The 17504-nt window shown below is 36.7% G+C and overlaps 3 protein-coding genes and 1 pseudogene across 3 annotated transcripts; all 4 read left to right on the forward strand.

Moving 5' to 3' along the window:
* The first annotated feature begins 167 nt into the window (after positions 1-167).
* Positions 168-4226, forward strand: LOC146500906 (olfactory receptor 5F1-like). Its single transcript, XM_085136349.1, has one exon. It carries the CDS (start codon positions 428-430, stop codon positions 1367-1369), a length of 942 nt encoding a protein of 313 aa, XP_084992475.1. The 5' UTR covers positions 168-427; the 3' UTR covers positions 1370-4226.
* On the forward strand, positions 2470-5114 carry LOC146500907 (olfactory receptor 51G1-like; annotated as a pseudogene).
* A 50-nt stretch (positions 5115-5164) lies between these two features.
* Positions 5165-7453, forward strand: LOC146500908 (olfactory receptor 5B21-like). Its single transcript, XM_085136698.1, is given in 2 exon segments — positions 5165-6416; positions 6418-7453. Coding segments are annotated over 2 exon segments (927 nt in total). The 5' UTR covers positions 5165-6156; the 3' UTR covers positions 7085-7453.
* A 4796-nt stretch (positions 7454-12249) lies between these two features.
* On the forward strand, positions 12250-15872 carry LOC146500909 (olfactory receptor 4B13-like). The gene has a single exon (XM_085136239.1). The coding sequence runs from the start codon at positions 13738-13740 to the stop codon at positions 14680-14682; it is 945 nt and encodes a 314-aa protein (XP_084992365.1). The 5' UTR covers positions 12250-13737; the 3' UTR covers positions 14683-15872.
* The last annotated feature ends 1632 nt before the right edge of the window (positions 15873-17504 follow it).

A 17504-nucleotide genomic window follows, 5' to 3' on the forward strand; every position in this document is an offset into this window, starting at 1 on the left:
GAACTGTAAAACATCACAACAGTAAAGATACTGTAGATCAGTAATTACAGTAACTTACTGGCAATAGTGTTGCCAGTAAGTTAATGTAAAAATACAATAAAATGTCTAACAGTGCAATCTCTTCTTCTTAAACTAAAGGCATTAATTTATCTTACTCCTCATCATTTTCTCAGACTTGTTTGTAGAACTGGTATTTTAATTTATTTATTTTTTTAAGTTAACTCAACTCGAGGAGTGAAAGCACCACTTACATCATACTAACTACGTAATTGTTGCTGACAAGAAGTGTATATAAACCTCTGCTGACATACTTTGTCAGTTAGACAGTACACAGACAGACTTCATTTCACCCTGACTTTAACTTGTAAAAATGTCATTTGCTCTCAGTTTGGAATGACATCTAGTAAGGTAAACTACAAATGTTATTATGGATAATGTTTCAGTAATTACTGTTTTTACTCTTGCAGGTTTAAGTGATATTGCAAACTACAGGGCCATTCTCTTTGTTCTCACTTTACTGTGTTACTGTGTGATTTGGCTGGTAAATTTGACAATAATTGTCACAGTGATTGTGGATAAAAGCCTTCATGAACCCATGTACATCTTCCTCTGCAATCTGTGTGTCAATGGACTCTATGGGACTGCTGCATTTTATCCCAAGTTTCTCTACGATCTTCTGTCCACCACTCATGTCATCTCTTATGCAGGATGCCTTTTACAGGGTTTTGCATTGCACTCCACAATTTGTGCTGACTTCTCTCTCCTAGCTCTCATGGCCTATGACAGATACGTGGCTATATGTCGACCTATTATGTACCACTCTATAATGACTAAACAAAAAGTTTGTATCTTTGTATTTTTTGCTTGGTTTTTTCCCATTTATCTTCTCTTCTTGAGCACGATAACAACAGCAGTGTTGAGGTTATGTGGCTCACACATACCAAGAATCTACTGTATAAACTGGTTAATTAATAATCTAGCTTGCTCTGCCTCTGTAGCAAGAATTGTTATTCCTGCTTTTAATTACACCTTTTATATCGGCCATATCCTTTTTGTTTTCTGGTCTTATGTACATCTGGTCAAAACATGTCAGTCATCCAAAGAAAACTGGAACAAATTCATGCAGACATGTGTACCACATTTATTCTCTTTAATAGTTGTTGCTGTGTCTTTTCTGTTTGATATGTTATATGTGCGATTTGGCTCAAAAGAATTTCCACAAAGTTTTGAGAATTTCATGGCAATGGAAATTCTCCTCATCCCACCAATTATTAATCCCCTCATGTATGGATTTAAATTAACAAAAATAAGAAACAGAGTTTTGAATTTTATATGTGGTAAAAGTTCAGCTTTGAGACTAAAATCATAAGTGTTTCTGCACAGAGAAAACGTTTTTATATCTATGTACATATGTAATTTAAGAGAAATGTTTATATTTCTACGCTCAAGATAGAAGATGTGTTATGTAACTTGGAACACAATAAAATAAAATTCACAAAAATAATATGTTTGTTTCTTAGTTTAAATTAAAGTCTAACTTTAACTAAGTTTCTTAGTTAAAATCAGACAACTACTTTCATACCTGTAGCCATTCACACATCTATGCTATGCATTATATTTGGTGTCTTATATTTATCAAAAGTATATTTCTTATCATCTTTTAACATCTGAATCTCCGTGAGTTATAAAGAAGACCATGAGCACACAAGGCTAGAAGCCTGATAGCTAGATGCCCACCAACTGTCACAGCAGTGTCAAAACTGTTTTACCAGTGGATTTATGGTTTTTGGTTTCTTTTTCATTAGCTTGCATATATTGCATGAATTATTAACATATAATAAACTGCAACCACTTAAGACCATATAGACATTGCAGTGTCCATAAGCGTCTGCATCAGATTGTTCTTCTGGACTTTAAACATTTAATAACAATAAAGGAGTGAAACTACGCACATTTTCTACACACTTTTTATGTATTTAAGTCTGTCAACACACACAGTCTCCCTAAGACCCCCAAAGTCCAAAACAAAATGCTTCCGGCCCAGTTCGATAACCCTAAACGGGCTGTCATACACTGGATGCAGTGGTGTCCTGTGGGCATTGTGCCTGACAAAAACAAACTTAGCAATCTCTAAGGTCTTTGGGACAAAGGTGTCAGGCAGGCAATGGTGCACATGACCAGGAATGCGAAGCGAGCGCAATTGAGGGTTAAGAGACAGCACAGATGGATCAAAGCACGGGGGAGGGGCTCTCTAGCAAGAATTCACTGGGAACGTGGAGGAGCTGATCAAGAACCACTTCAGCTGGAGACACGGCGATCCTTCTTAACTGTAGAGCGCAGCCCAAGCAAAACCCACGGGAGGCAGTCAACCCAGTTGTCATCCTTTAAGGAAGCATGAAGCGCAGCTTTAAGTGACCTGTGGAACTGCTCACACATCCCGTTGGCTTGCAGTTTGTATGCAGCGGTGCAATGGACCCTGATCCCCAGTCCATCGGCTATGGCCGACCAAAGCTCCGAAACGAACTCAGGGGACCGAAATGCGAAACCCAAGTTGACAAAAATGCTCTGGCCACCACTGCTACGGTCGTGGACACCAGAGGTGTCGCCTCTGGCCACTGGGTGGTGCAGTCAACGATGGTCAAAAGGTGCGTGAAACCTTGTGACTGCAGCAGGGGGACCCACCAGATATACATGCACATGATCAAAACATTTGCCGGGGATGAGGAACTGCTCAAGGGGCGCCTTAGTGTGTTTATGGACCTTCGCATGCTGGCATGGAACACGCGCTGCTGCCCATTCCTTCACAGATTCATGATGGCCTGGCCAAACAAAGTTGGACCTGACCAGTTTAACAGAGGCCCAGATCCCTGGATGAGACAGAGCATGCATCGAGTCAAAAACGCGACAACGCCATGAAAAGGGAAACACCGGGCGTGGGTGGCCGGTGGAAACGTCACAGACCAGGAGAGGACCGCCATCCTGCACGGGTCTGTCCTCCAGCGTGAGGCCTGTCTGCACAGATTTAAGTGCAAGGATGTCTGAGTCACCACTCTGATCAGCAGCCATGGCGGAGTAGTCTATGCATAAACTGGAGAAACCAGTGCATGGGACAGTGAACCACGTGGTTGGACTTACCAGCCACATGCTGAATGTCTGTGGTAAACTCAGAAATGGCTGCCAAATGGTGCACTCCACGTGTGTGGTAAAGTTATGACCCTAGAGAAAAAAACAAAAATGACGCATCGCCAGGTGGAGAGCCAGTAGCTCCCTGTCAAAAACGCTGTATTTGTGCTTGTTGTCACGTAGCGTGCGGCTGAAAAAGGCAAGCGGCTGCCAGCAACCTGACATTCGCTGATCTAGCACAGCACCCACCACTATGTCCGACGCATCGGTGGTCAACACAATCTGCGCCGATGGGGATGGGTGGGTCAGTAGGGCAGCATTAGCTAATGCATACTTAGCATCGGAAAATGCCTGGACACGTTCCAGGAGCCAGTCAACAGAGTCATTAGCCTTTTTACCCTTCAACATGCTGTACAGTGGCTGCAGCAGGTGCGCTGCTCTGGGGAGAAAGCGGTTGTAAATTGTAAGTTCACTATCCCCAGGGTTCATACGCCTTTTTCAGTGTCAAATTCAAGCACTTTTTAAGCACTTTCAAGGTCCCTTTTCAAGCTTTTAAAAACGGTTTATCTTGCCAATCTGTTATTTTCTCATTTTGACATACTGTATCAGCACAATTTATGTAAATTCAGACAAAATTTAAAATATGTACCCTGTATCCCCCAAAATTCCTGCAGTGCCTTAACAGATGTCATACGCAGAAAATCTGAAACAGCCCGGACTTTGTCTGGCAATGGAACCGCTCCCACCTTTCAGGCTGAAAGGCATGTGGAAAAACTCGAAAAGGCCAAACAGAGTGGGCTCATTAGACGCAGCACGGATGACATCTTGGAGGGGCTTGCGGCTGCTGTGAGTACTGAGACTCTGACAACATCTGATAACATCTGACAACATCTTGGACAAGCTCACAGCTGTTGTGGACCCTCATGCTCTATGAGCAAGCTGGATAACATCTCAGTATAGATGGATAACATCGTGGAGAGGCTCACAGCTCTCCAACGGGAATGATGAGAGACCAGTGATGGACATTAGACGACTGTAAAATTGACATGCAGTGGTTCGCACTAAAGAAAGAACACCACCATTATTTCATGTGGCTACCATATCGGCGCGTCCAATTTCGCTTCAGGGCAACTTGCCTGAAGCAAGTTGCCCTTTATTACCTTTATTACCTTTGTAATAAAGGTTTCTGGCATTGAATTCTTGAATTTATTTTTATTTATTTTTATTTTTGGGTTTTAGCTTCTGTGAAGCACTTTGTGATTTTTATCTTGAAAGGTGCTATATAAATAACGTTTATATAGTAAACAAAGAGTTTGTATCTTTGTATTTTTTGCTTGGCTTATTCCCTTTTTACCTTCTCTTAATGAGCACGATAACAACAGCAACATCAAGGTTATGTGGCTCACACATACAAAGGATCTACTGTATAAACTGGTTAATTTCTAATCTAGCTTGCTCTGCCTCTGTAGCTAAAGTTATTATTCCTGCTTTTAATTACCCCTTTTATTTTGGTCATGCCGTTTTTATCTTCTGGTCTTATGTATATCTGATCAAAACATGTCAGTCATCCAAAGAAAACTGGAACAAATTCATGCAGACATGTGTACCACATTTATTCTCTTTAACTGTTGTTGTTCTGTCTTTTCTGTTTGGTATGTTATACATGCGATTTGGCTTAAAGGAAATACCACAAAGTTTTGAGAATTTCATGGCAATGGAAATTCTCCTCATCCCACCAATTATTAATCCCCTCATGTATGGATTTAAATTGACACAAATAAGAAACAGAGTTTTGAATTTTATGCGTGGTAAAAGTTCAGCTTTGAGATTAAAGTCATGAGTGTTTCTGCAGAGAGGGGCAAAAAAATCTGTTTACATATGTACAGTATAGTGTGAATCAATATACATATTACCAGACTGTCTTCATTAATTGAAATATAAGTAGAATTTTCTTTTGGTTTGTACATGTCTAAATTTAAAACACACACACACACACACACACATTGAAATTAAACACATTTCCTGTACATTATTAGTTTCTGTCTTGTATTTTTAAAAAGGGTTTAAATTCGTTACATCTTTTTCTGATGTTTAGCTTCTTTTTCTGGTTGACTACAATGTTTTTACTCACCTAGTTTTGTTACACTTAACTATAGTATCCTTGAGTCTAAAATTTTATTCTCAGGTAATTATCGAAATGCTACTAAAGCTCTGCCAGTTGAAAAACTCTCTGACATAGGCCTCTGCACACCTTTACTTTGAAAACAGTCTTTTGGGTTTTCTTTACATCCCAAATTAAGTGGCTGTCATCACACCAGGCTACAAACCACTGTATATCAAAAAAGTAAATGCTTATGTTCTCTTCCTTGTGAAGCAAATTGTTAAAATGAGTAACCTGACCTGTGCCTGGGACAGGTCATCTTAAGGAGCACTGGTACTTAATTAAAATTACTATACTGTTCCAGCTAATAGCAATGAGTTCTGTTTGTACAAATGATACCATTTATTTGAAATGTCTCCACTCAATTTCATTTGCTTTTGAATAAAATTAAACAAATAAATGAAAAAATAAAAGCTGGATAGTCCCAAACGCAGAGCAAAAAAAAAAAAAATAGCCAAGCATAAGTTGTGGGTCTTCAGTGCAATTTAAAAACAAAAATGTCATGCTATTTATAACATCAGCTGTAGCCTATCGTTGCAAACTGTAATGGGTCTTGCCTTCTGTTTACATTTTCCTTTAAGACACCCAAAACACATTTATTATTATTTATTTCTGTAAATTAAAAAGGTACTTTTATTATAGTCACTTACCAGAATATTGTTGATTTTCAGGGGATTTTTTTTAAATACATCAAGAGAGGTTGAATTCCCAGGTGTGTTTTGTTGTTAAACAAAAGGCAATAATTAAGAGGAGGTGTAGAGCATTGACAGCAGACAATGATAGAGATGTAGATGCAGTAGCTCTGTCTTCTGTACACTCACATATACTCAAACACACATATTTAAATAATAAGGCATTTGAGTTCTCGGATCATGGATAATGTGTCTAATGTAGAAAGTTTCATTCTATTAGGATTTAATGACACGATGAATTTCAGAGTACCCCTCTTCATACTGCATACTTTACTGCATTATTGTGTGATTCTGTTTTTCAATATCTCTCTTGTGCTGCTTATTTTCTTGGATGAAAACCTCCATGAACCTATGTACATTTTTCTTAGTAGCTTTTGCATTAATGCACTTTATGGGTCCACAGGTTTCCACCCAAAATTCCTTTCAGACTTACTGTCATCTTTTCATCACATATGAAGGATGCATGCTACAAGCTTTTATCATGTACTCATTTGCCTCCTGTGATTTGTCCATTTTAGCTGTCATGGCCTTTGACAGGTATCTGGCTATATGTCGATCTCTGCACTACCACTCTTTCATGACTAAGAGGAGGTTCTCTCAGCTGGTGTGTTTCTCCTGGCTAACACCTTTCTGCATTTTCTCCATCAATATCCTGATAACATCAAGAGTCAAGTCATGTGGTATAAAGATTCAGAGAGTCTTATGTCTAAACTACTTAATTGTGAAACTTGCTTGTCCTGAAGTCAACACCTTTTAAAAAAATACTGGTCTATATGCAACACTTATTGTTTATATATTTCATGGCTTTTTCATAATTTGGACTTACACGCATCTTATTAAAACATGCATAAGGTCCAGTGAAGACAGGGTAAAGTTTATGCAGACATGTGTGCCCCATCTGACCTCTTTGATCATATTTCTCTTTGTAATGGTTTTTCAGTCGATATATGGGCGATTTGACTCCACAGATTCATCTCGAATCTTCCAAAATTTGATTGCTATTGAGTTTCTCACTATCCTTCCAGTTATGAATCCTCTCATATATGGATTCAAACTCACCAAAATACGAAACAGAATCCTGACTTCAGTTTATCTTAACAGAAAATAACAACACACCCATCCAATATTCTCAAATTTAAAGATTTGGTTGACCTCAGAAATGCGCAAACAATGTACAAAGCAGCGAATAAATCTTTGCCCCACAACATTCAGAACTTGTTCCAAATAAGAGCAAATACTCATGACCTGAGAGAAATCCTTATGTTCAGCAAGCCAGTAGTAAGGACAAATGTAAAATATCAGAGCATTACAGTCAGAGTTAGTGTGTGGAACACCTGTACAGATGAAATCAAGACAAGTGCATCAATGCAAAAATTCACACGATTATTCAAAAATAATAAATTGCATGAATATAGGAAATCTTCCTCTCAGTGACTGAGTTGTCTCATTGTGTCCTCATTTTTTTTATAGATCAAGGCCTTAGTACCCCAAACTTAAGTGTTCATTAAGGTGTTTGTCAATAATAATAATAATAATAATGGATTGCATTTATATAGCGCTTTTCACATAGATATAAAATAAGCTCAGAGATTAAGCGGGTGTTATAGACAGGGTGATTAGTTTATGTAAAAATGTAGTTTGTTGTTGTTCTGGTTTACATGCTGAAAATGGTTGTATTTGTGTATGTTCAATGTGTTAGACTTGTACATAGTTAACCATATATGATCAAATAATGTTTAATCCTGGATATGGATTTGTAAGCGATGAAATTTGAAATAAGGGTGTAGGAACAAGTGAAGTGTAAACTTCATCCTACTCCTTTTCGAGCACACGCATTCTGTAGACATAGATATATATACATGAAAACTTGATGATTCTGAAGTTTGTTTTTGTTTTTGTTTTTTCTGTTGTTATTTCAATTATATTTGCATATCCGAAATAAATTATATCTATCTATCTATCTACAGAAAATAACTAACATGAAATTTAGAGTTTCTTCAATAATGAAAATGTAGGTTTTGCTTACTGTAAAGAATATATAGTGAGAGATATGAACATAGCTGATAAGAGCACGCCTTACTGTGTGTTCTCTTCAGTTTTGTCAAAGACCAACTACAATGTATCATGTTATCTTATTTTTAAGTGAATAAATTTACTTTTGTGGATATATTGATCAGATTTATTGTAAATTGCATTTTTATGGGTTTTTATTTATTTATTTATTTATTTATTTATTTTACATCGTTTTTAATTCAATACTTCCACAAAAGGCTATACTTGCTTAAGTTTCATTTATATGCTTATAAAATGCTTAACTTTAGCCTGTTTGTTATTTCCAGGATTGGTTTTATTAAATTTTTTGTTTCATACTATTATAAGATGCTGTTTATCGGCAAGGAACTTTAGTAAATTAAAATGGATGTAACAATCGAAACCCAACACTTTGTGCATGAAATAGACTCAGAGGGATGTAGACTACCAGATTAAATAAGTGCATGCAGAAATGTTTATTTACATTTAAAACAAACTTTAAAGTCTAACTTACTGAATATATTTTCTGTAATTTTTAAAATTTTATTTTAGTTTGCTTTATTTACACAAGTATTGTTTCAGTTATTTTTATTTATCATTGTGTTTATCTGCAAAGCATTTCCATATTTACAGTTTTAGTAAGATGTAATAACTTTGATATGGACTCCTCCACCCCTCCTTTGTTTCTAGGTGTAATGCAATTAGAATAAAATCAACAGTTCATTGAAAGATGTCTATATAGAAATATATAACACATAATTTGCACGCTGCTTAGTAACTAATGATGTGTACTGTATACGCTGTTGGCTTATACGTGTGATTTATCCTGAAATGACTGAAAATATTTTCTACTGCCATATAATTAAAGAGCCACAATTCTGATGTGTGGATTTTATTGTATTATTGTAGTAAGAGAAATTTAAATTTCAACACAAAGGGCACTATTGTGAGATATTACACAAAAATATTATTTTTGATTTTAGTTGATAGCCACTGATTCAAAAAGTATGTAAATCCTAAGAGATTGGTGCAAAAAAAAATTGAGTTTCTATGAATAGTATAACATATCATAACATCTCTATTGGGAGTGAACTGTTTGACAACTTGTCTTTCTGGATACTGCAACTACTGCTACTACTAATATTAACAATAATAACTTTTCAGAACAAAGACTTACAAAGTGCGTAACATTCCCAATAAAAGCCGCATATAAAAAGGGACACACTTTCTAGCATACAGACATATCTTCAAAATAGGCCAAGATTAAAAACCAGATCCAATTTGCCAATTTTTATGTGTGGAACTTCTAACATGTTGCACCAAATTAATTGATTTTGCAATGCTAAGTTGTATCCATGCAATAGAGACATCAATATTTAGATTAAAATCTCCTACCAAAATGATCCTGTCAAATTTTACAAACAGAAAAAAGCAGGTTAGAGAATTCATTCAAAAAAAGTTGCAGAATTTAAGAAAATGATATAGGAGTAAATTAAACACTGTTTAGGATACTCATGCATCTTAAAATGTGGCCTGAGGATCTTGAGACATTGGATAATTTATAATTGGGTGGACAAGTTCAGCAAGGGGTTCCTCTGGTTTGAGACAGGTGTCGGTGATACAGAAATTGTCCACTTTTTTCTGACATAATTATAAACAATAAATGATTTATTAAGAAAGAACTACTGTTAAATAAAGGTAATATGGCCACAGTGCTTAGATTATTGAGCTTTGGTGTACAAATGTGACCAATGTAAGATTTTTTCTGTCTTATAATCACTGGAATTGGTAACGATGAGGTAGTGGTAGTACAATTTAGCTAGTGAAACTGTGAGGAAACAGTTCAAGTGGAGCGTGGGTAACATGATTTTTCAGGCATCATGCTGTAGAAGACTAGTTATAGGTACAGCCACTTGGACTAACAGGTGCCGTGACCCAGCAGCTGGAGGTGGTCAGCATCTGCGAGGCCTGACCACTGTTACCTGGTATCACTGACTGGGTGCCTGAACTGTTTGTGTGCTGCTGGTAACTTTTGGAACACTTTTATTTAAATATGTGTCAAATAATATGGCTTGAGGTGAGGTACAGACCTTCCAAGTCCTTCAGTGTGCCTATATTAATAGTTTATTATTTAGCACAAATCAGCAAGTATCTGTGCAATGTACCCATACAGTTTATGATTGCAGCTGGCTAACAAAGCTACCTAGCCATTATCCATTTATTTCTGCCACTTACCCAGGACCTCTTTCTCAGGAGACTTAGGTTGTAATTCTCACAGGCAGAATTGCAGAATAGAAGATTGGAAAAATGTTTCCTGGTATGATGAGTCTCAGGATCAGAAGTTGGTGAAAACAACATGAAAGGCAAGCTCCATCCTGCTTTGTATTAGCTAGCGGACTAGCACCATTACATCACGATTACTCTAAGGGATTCTGTCCTACTCCCTACCTTTAAAGGGACTCCACTCTTCTATGTAGCGTCATATAAAATTAATTATTAATAACACTCTGTGGTTCTGTCATAAGGCCTGATGAAGTGGGCAGGATGGAGGATCTAAAATGCAGGCTCTCAGACAAAAACTAAATTCAAAAAGCGGCTTCATTGCTGGAGGACCGCACCACGGAGTTTACCATCCCAAGAAACACAAGCTTCGAGTGGTCTTTGACTGTGGAGCATCGTACAAAGGCACCACCTTAAATGATCAGTTGTTACAAGGACCAAATCTTACCAGTACCCTTCTTGGGGTAAATAACCCGATTCAGACAAGAAGTGGCCATCATGGCAGATGTGGAAGCAATGTTCCACCAAGTAAAGGTGCCTGATGAAGATTCTGACCTTCTTCGGTTCCTGTGGTGGACATCTGGTGACATTACTCAGAAAATGGTGGAGTACAAGATGGTGGTTCACATTTTCGGTGCACTTTCGGCACCAAGCTGCGCCAGCTTTGCTCTGAGCAAATGTGCTGAGGACAACCGAGATCCAGCCCACAGTCACAGTGCTGCACAATTCTATGTGGACGACTGTTTGAAGGCTGTGAGCTCAGAAGAGGAAGCCATACAGTTATACCACACTCTTAGAGCTGTATGTCAGAGGGGTGGATTCAGGCTCACAAAATGGATAAGCAATAGCAGAACAGTTATGTCTGCTATTCCAGAAGAAGAAAGGGCATCAGAGGTTAAAGATCTCGATCTGGATCAGGACACACTTCCCATTGAGAGAGCGCTGGGAGTCCATTGGTATATTCAATCTGACAGCTTCAGGTTCAAGATTGTAATGCCGGACAAGGCACCCACTCGGAGGAACCTCCTGTCCACTGTGAGCTCTGTCTACAATCCACTGGGTATCTTGTCACCAGTCACGCTTCAAGCGAAGAAGATTCTGCAAGAGCTTTGCAGGAGAAAGATTGGCTGGGATGTTATCATACCTGCTGACCTAGCTCACCAGTGGCTCAAGTGGAAGACCCAGCTCCACCAGCTAGAGAACATAGGTGTTCCAAGATGTTTTAAACCTGTGGGCTTTGCTGTAAGCAAGACTCAAGTTATGTGGTATAAAGATTCAGAGAGTCTTATGTCTAAACTGGTTAATAATTAAACTCGCTTGTCCTGATGTTGACACCTTTAGAAAAAACATCAGCGCAAATGTAACACTTATTGTTTATCTGTGTCATTGGCTTTTTATAATTTGGATTTACATATATCTTATTAAAACGTGTGCGAGGTCCAGAGAGGACAGGTTAAAGTTTATGCAGACCTGTGTGCCCCACCTGATCTCTTTGATGACTTTCCTGTTTTTTCTTGATCCAGTGTACATGATATCTGACTCTACACGTTTACCTCAAAGCCTCCAAAACTTCATCACTCTTGAATTTCTCATCATCTCTCCAGTTATGAATCCTCTCATATATGGATTTAAAGTCACCAAAATACGAAACAGGATATTGGGTTTATTTACTTTAAAAGAACTTCAAAATTAAGAGTTTCTTGTTCACCAAATAAAATTAGAGCGAAATAAAATTTCAAAAATGTACATTATTTTCTTGTACATGACAGCAAATGAAGGCCTCTTAACAATAACTATAAATGCACCAAGACAACCAAATCTCAGTAAAAAGCATTATTGTTTACTTAAATTTGACCAGACTATCAAAGATCTAAAGACAACTAACACATATTTTACCTTTTAAAAATGTATTATTATTGTTTTTTGTTTTTTACATTTTTTCAGATGTAAACTAAAATGCATTTCCACTTCTGGTTGTAGGTTTAATCCAGGTCATCTTATTGTTTGAACTTAAGGTGTCATAATGCCATATCTCTAACACGTTCCATTAAGATGTAAATTGGTAAATTTATTGTCATTTACGGTAAATAGGTTTATGTTTCTCAAGTAACAGACTCAGATTTATATCCTTTTTTCAAGCATAAAATGTTTGAGTCTCATGAGTGACGTGTTTACTGTGGCTCAACGTTTAGCCAGTTTTTCGGGTGCCTCTGTAGTCTTGCTCATTGTACACTTATATCACAAAGCTAATTCAGAAAATATAACTGACATGATGTCTATATGTAACAGAATATCAGTTCCACAGTTTGCAAATTAATTTAAAGACAGGGGGAGAAAGAAGTGATTGCTTAGTAGGTTATAGTTTTATGCTGCTTTAAAACTACCTTCTTTCCACAGAGCTGCTGTTAAAAAATAAAGGCCTGACAGTACTATATACACAGCAAGTGTGTTTTTGTTTATGAGTTGACACCACAGATTGTACAAGGTTCAGGGATGTTAGCACAGAATTCTGGGCCCTATGTATGAACAGTCTCTATATATGTGACACAATGTGATGTGTGGAAGGAAGACAGGACTCAAACACAGGACTCGCAGGCTGGTGAAGGATGTGGATGATGTTTGTTGTGAAGCCAGGATGAACAGAACATGAGAAGATGGACTGATACCAATTGAATAAATGAATGAATGAGTGAGGGAGTGAGTGAATTAATAAATTAATGGTTGGCTGGCTGTCTGAATGGACTGAACTGAAAACACACATGAGGAATGGGCAGAATGACAAGACTGGGAACTGAGGGCTTAAATACACAGTGTGGAGTTGTGATATGATGTGATAACATTAGGTTGCTGCATTATAATGTGAATGTATAATATTGTTGTCAGGCCTCTGTGTAACTGTAGGAGAAAAATAGTTTGATAGAAACAGCATTAGAATAGAATAGAATAATCCTTTAATTGTCCCACAGGGGGAAATTTGGTTGTAACAGCAGCCAGAAAGACACATATAGAAACAAACAGGACACAGAACAGAAACATACACTCATCCCTGTTGGACAACATCTCCCACCCCATGCAGGACACTGTGACAGCAATGAGCAGCTCCTTCAGTGGCAGGCTGTGGCACACACGGTGTGGGACGGAGAGATTTTGCAGGTCTTTCCTCCCCACTGCTGTCAGACTCCACAACAAAGACTCTAACTGATCAAACACACATATCCACACACACTGAGTGCAATACTCTTTTTCCGACAAAGTTGTATTTTTACTCAGTTGTATAAAGCATTTGCATTCTATTTCTATCCTATTGTATATTTTATTCTATTTATTGTACTGTATATAGTATTTTATTTTATTCTGCAATTAATGGGAGGTGAAGAGGGACAGCAGACATTAGTCAGGTACAGACGCAGCAGCTCAGTGCTCTGTTATGTTGTTATTTTAAAAAGGTAGATGTGCCCTCTGATCATGGATAATCAGTCTAATGAAAGAAGTTTTATTCTGTCAGGATTTAATGAGACAATGAATTTCACAGTACCCGTCTTCTCAGTTACTTTACTGTATTACTGTCTGATTTTGTTCTTCAATATTTCTCTTGTGCTGCTCATTGTCTTGGATGAAAGCCTGCATGAACCTATGTACATTTTACTTTGCAGCTTCTGCATTAATGCCATTTATGGAGCCACAGGTTTCTACCCAAAATTCCTTTCAGATTTACTGTCGTCTTCTCACAGAATCTCCTATGAAGGGTGCCTTTTACAAGCTTTTATCATGTATTCATTTATGTGCTGTAATTTTTCTATTTTAACTGTCATGGCCTTTGACAGGTATCTGGCTATATGTCGACCTCTGCACTACCACTCTTTCATGACTAAGAGGAGGCTTTCACAGTTGATGAGTTTCTCCTGGCTAACACCTTTATGTGTTTTTGCTGTCAATGTCGTGCTTACAGCAAGACTCAAGTTATGTGGTATAAACATACAGAGAGTGTTATGTCTAAACTGGTTAATTGTTAAACTTGCTTGTCCTGAAGCTGACACTTTTTCAAATAACATCAGTGCATATGTGATACTTGGCGTTTATCTGTCTCAATGGTTTTTCATCATTTGGACTTACATATATCTTATTAAAACATGTGCGAGGTCCAGCGATAGCAGAGTAAAGTTTACGCAGACCTGTGTGCCCCATCTGACTTCTGTGATCATAAATTTCACTGTAATGGCTTTTGATTCGATGTACTTGCGCTTTGGCTCAAGAGATTTACCCCAAAGCCTCCAAAACTTCATCACTCTTGAATTTGTCATCATCCGTCCAGTTATGAATCCTCTCATGTATGGATTTAAACTCACCAAAATACGAAACAGAATCTTGAGTTTAATTTATTTGAAAGGGAAATGATTTCCATTAAGGTTAGATTTCCTTATTTAAAATAATTCAAAAATATTCAAAACAGATGCAGCAATATAAATACAACTCTTTCTGAAGGCACTGGATTCAGAAACATTTAGTCATGTTTGCCTTGTCTAAGGCAAACATATATTTGGACTAGACTAATTTTACTAATATTCTTTGTTATATTTGTCATAGTATGACATATATTTGTCATATATGTCACATTTGCTCAATCCAGCACGAATGTTAAATGAAAACAACATTTTTTTTTTCATGTTTTTGACTAAGAATTTCATTTTAAAAAGGATTCTGCATGATTTTTTAAGTACTGTTGTAAAATTCATCTATATACCATTCAGAAATCATCACAAATTGACATTTCATTTCTTTGCCTTGCTGTGTCTTGATGTTCAAGGTATATTAGCTGATATATGTGCAAGTTGATTAAACAGGTTTATTTCAAAGTGTTTTAGGTTTAAAGTAAACAAAATATTGTATGAAATATTCTGTTGTAAATGGCTGGTTAGTGCAGGCATCATTGTGTGTTACATCTCAGTTTATGACAAAGATCAGTTAACAATGTTTTTTTTTTTTCAATAAACACGTTACACGTACAGTATAAATAGAAGGATCAGTGTTATTAGGTTGTATTTTTTCAGTAGTATTTATTTATTTATATAGGGTTTTTTTATTTTGGAAAAATAGTAATAGTAATTGAACTGTTACCTACTTTTATTTGGCTTTTTTTGTTTTTACATTTATATGTAAAGGTCTCTCTGTACATTAATTAATGACACCATAATTCTGTACTTTTTGAAATCTGATCATATATCCCCATTGCTTGACATACTGTAATATTTACTATAAAAATTAAAGTTTTGTTTAGCATATCAAGCATAAAATTGTGCCGTTGTTGTTTTTTGAAGTTTTTCAATCCCATAGCATAAAATTAAAAAACCCCAACAAAAAACAATGCAATAATAGTATTTTAACAGTAACTCCCTTCTCTTCTACTCCTTCCTCGCCTTATCCTTCCAACTAACCCTCAGCTCTCTCATATCTTCTTTCTAATAGCAGATCCTCTAAATTTAAAGTAAAATATATTCCTATAACACTTTTAAAACAATAGCTGTTGACTAAAGTGCTGTCATGTAATAATAATCAAATGACAAAAAAAAAAAAAACACAGGACAAAATGACATAATTTAAGAAAGGAAAAATAAAAAGAGAAAACATGAATAAGAAATACCACAAAAAAAAGTAATCAAATCTTCTGATTTAAAAGACAAAAAATAAAAATGGGTTTTCAAATGGGTTTAAAAATGTCTAATGTTGGGGTGATCCTGATGTGAAAGGGCATTTTGTTCCACAGTTTAAGAGCAGCCACAGCAAAGGCCCGATCTCCTCTGTGCCTTAATCTGGACCTCAGGAAATGTAGGAGCATGTGGTCTGCACACCTCAGTGATCTTGAAGAATTGTACAAATTAAAAAATATCAGAAAGGTACGAAAGGGCGATAATCCATGACATACCTTAGAAACAATTAATAAGCTAAATAAAGCTTCTACAAGGATAAAGATCTGATATGATCCATTCATCTCACGTGCTGTATTATACTATTTCCAAACTGTTTGGTACAGAGATAAATCAGAGTTCAAACCAGATCATCAAGGATCTATTAATTGTAAATATAGTTTCATTTTAAAAATGTAATAATTTTAATCATTTTGAACAATTAAAACACTTAAAATGTAAGACTTCCCTCAAAAAGAATGAAACCATCACTACCGCTACTCCTTGCATCTTCACAGTCATATCTATCTCCTGCTCCTTCACACACATCTATTCTATACATGCTATACATATGCATACTATACATCGCATCTAAAGTGCTCTTTCTTGTCATGAAGCCATACTGAAGTCATACTGCTGCTCACACGTCACTCTTCCACCTTCTCAACACAATCTTTACAGTGCACCTGTTTTATTGTTTATTGCAAAAACCTGACTTGTTGCCTGCAAAATGCAAGTAAGTACAGGGTACTGCACCTTAGTCACAAGACCCGCACCCCAGAAAAGTACAGGCTACTTACAGTGTACTTGTTTCATTGTTTCTTGCAAAAGCCTGACTTGATGTCCTCAAATTGCACTTAAATACAGGGTACTTTCACCTTTGTGGCAGGTTGTGTTATAATGTGTTACCTTTCATTAGTTTGCATAAATTCATTACATATGTTAAACTATAAACACTTAAAATCATATAGAGATCAGTCTCAATAAGCATATGCATCAGCGCGTTCTTCTGGTTTTTACACATTAAAATAAAAAATGAGTGAAACTAAGCACATTTCCTGCACATTTTTTTTTAGGTTTGTGGTGGCAGATTTCTTTTCTCATGTATTAATCACATATTTAATCATATCACATTAGTTACAGTAATATCACTTTCTCACTTTATTATAGTAAGAGCACTCCTGTCACCAGGTGCATGTGGAATGTTAGCACAATGAGGCCATTGTAATGGGAGACGTATAATATATAGAGGGACTCTATAACTAGAGTATCAGGGATGTAAATCCTTAGGTGACGGCCAAGTAGAAAACAAGGTCATAATTCTCTCTGTGAGGAAGAAGGTATGGTAAGGTAAGGTATGGAACCGCACCCAGTTTTGGCTGAATATTTCACAGCTTCACTCCATGTACACCTTACACTGAAGAACATGCTTTGAGGACAATCAATCTCTTCCTGAAGACAAAATGCAGTTTGAGAGCAACGGTGTCGACTTCAAGAATCAACAAGGTGATGTTAAAGAATAAATATATGTTCTTA

Source organism: Neolamprologus multifasciatus, chromosome 16 (assembly GCF_963576455.1).
Source record: "Neolamprologus multifasciatus chromosome 16, fNeoMul1.2, whole genome shotgun sequence".
NCBI lineage: Eukaryota > Metazoa > Chordata > Actinopteri > Cichliformes > Cichlidae > Neolamprologus > Neolamprologus multifasciatus.

What these genes read in the sequence shown, in the direction of transcription:
- LOC146500909 (XM_085136239.1), top strand. Translation starts at nt 13,738, where the DNA reads ATGTGCCCTCTGATCATGGATAATCAGTCTAATGAAAGAAGTTTTATT.
- LOC146500906 (XM_085136349.1), top strand. Translation starts at nt 428, where the DNA reads ATGGATAATGTTTCAGTAATTACTGTTTTTACTCTTGCAGGTTTAAGT.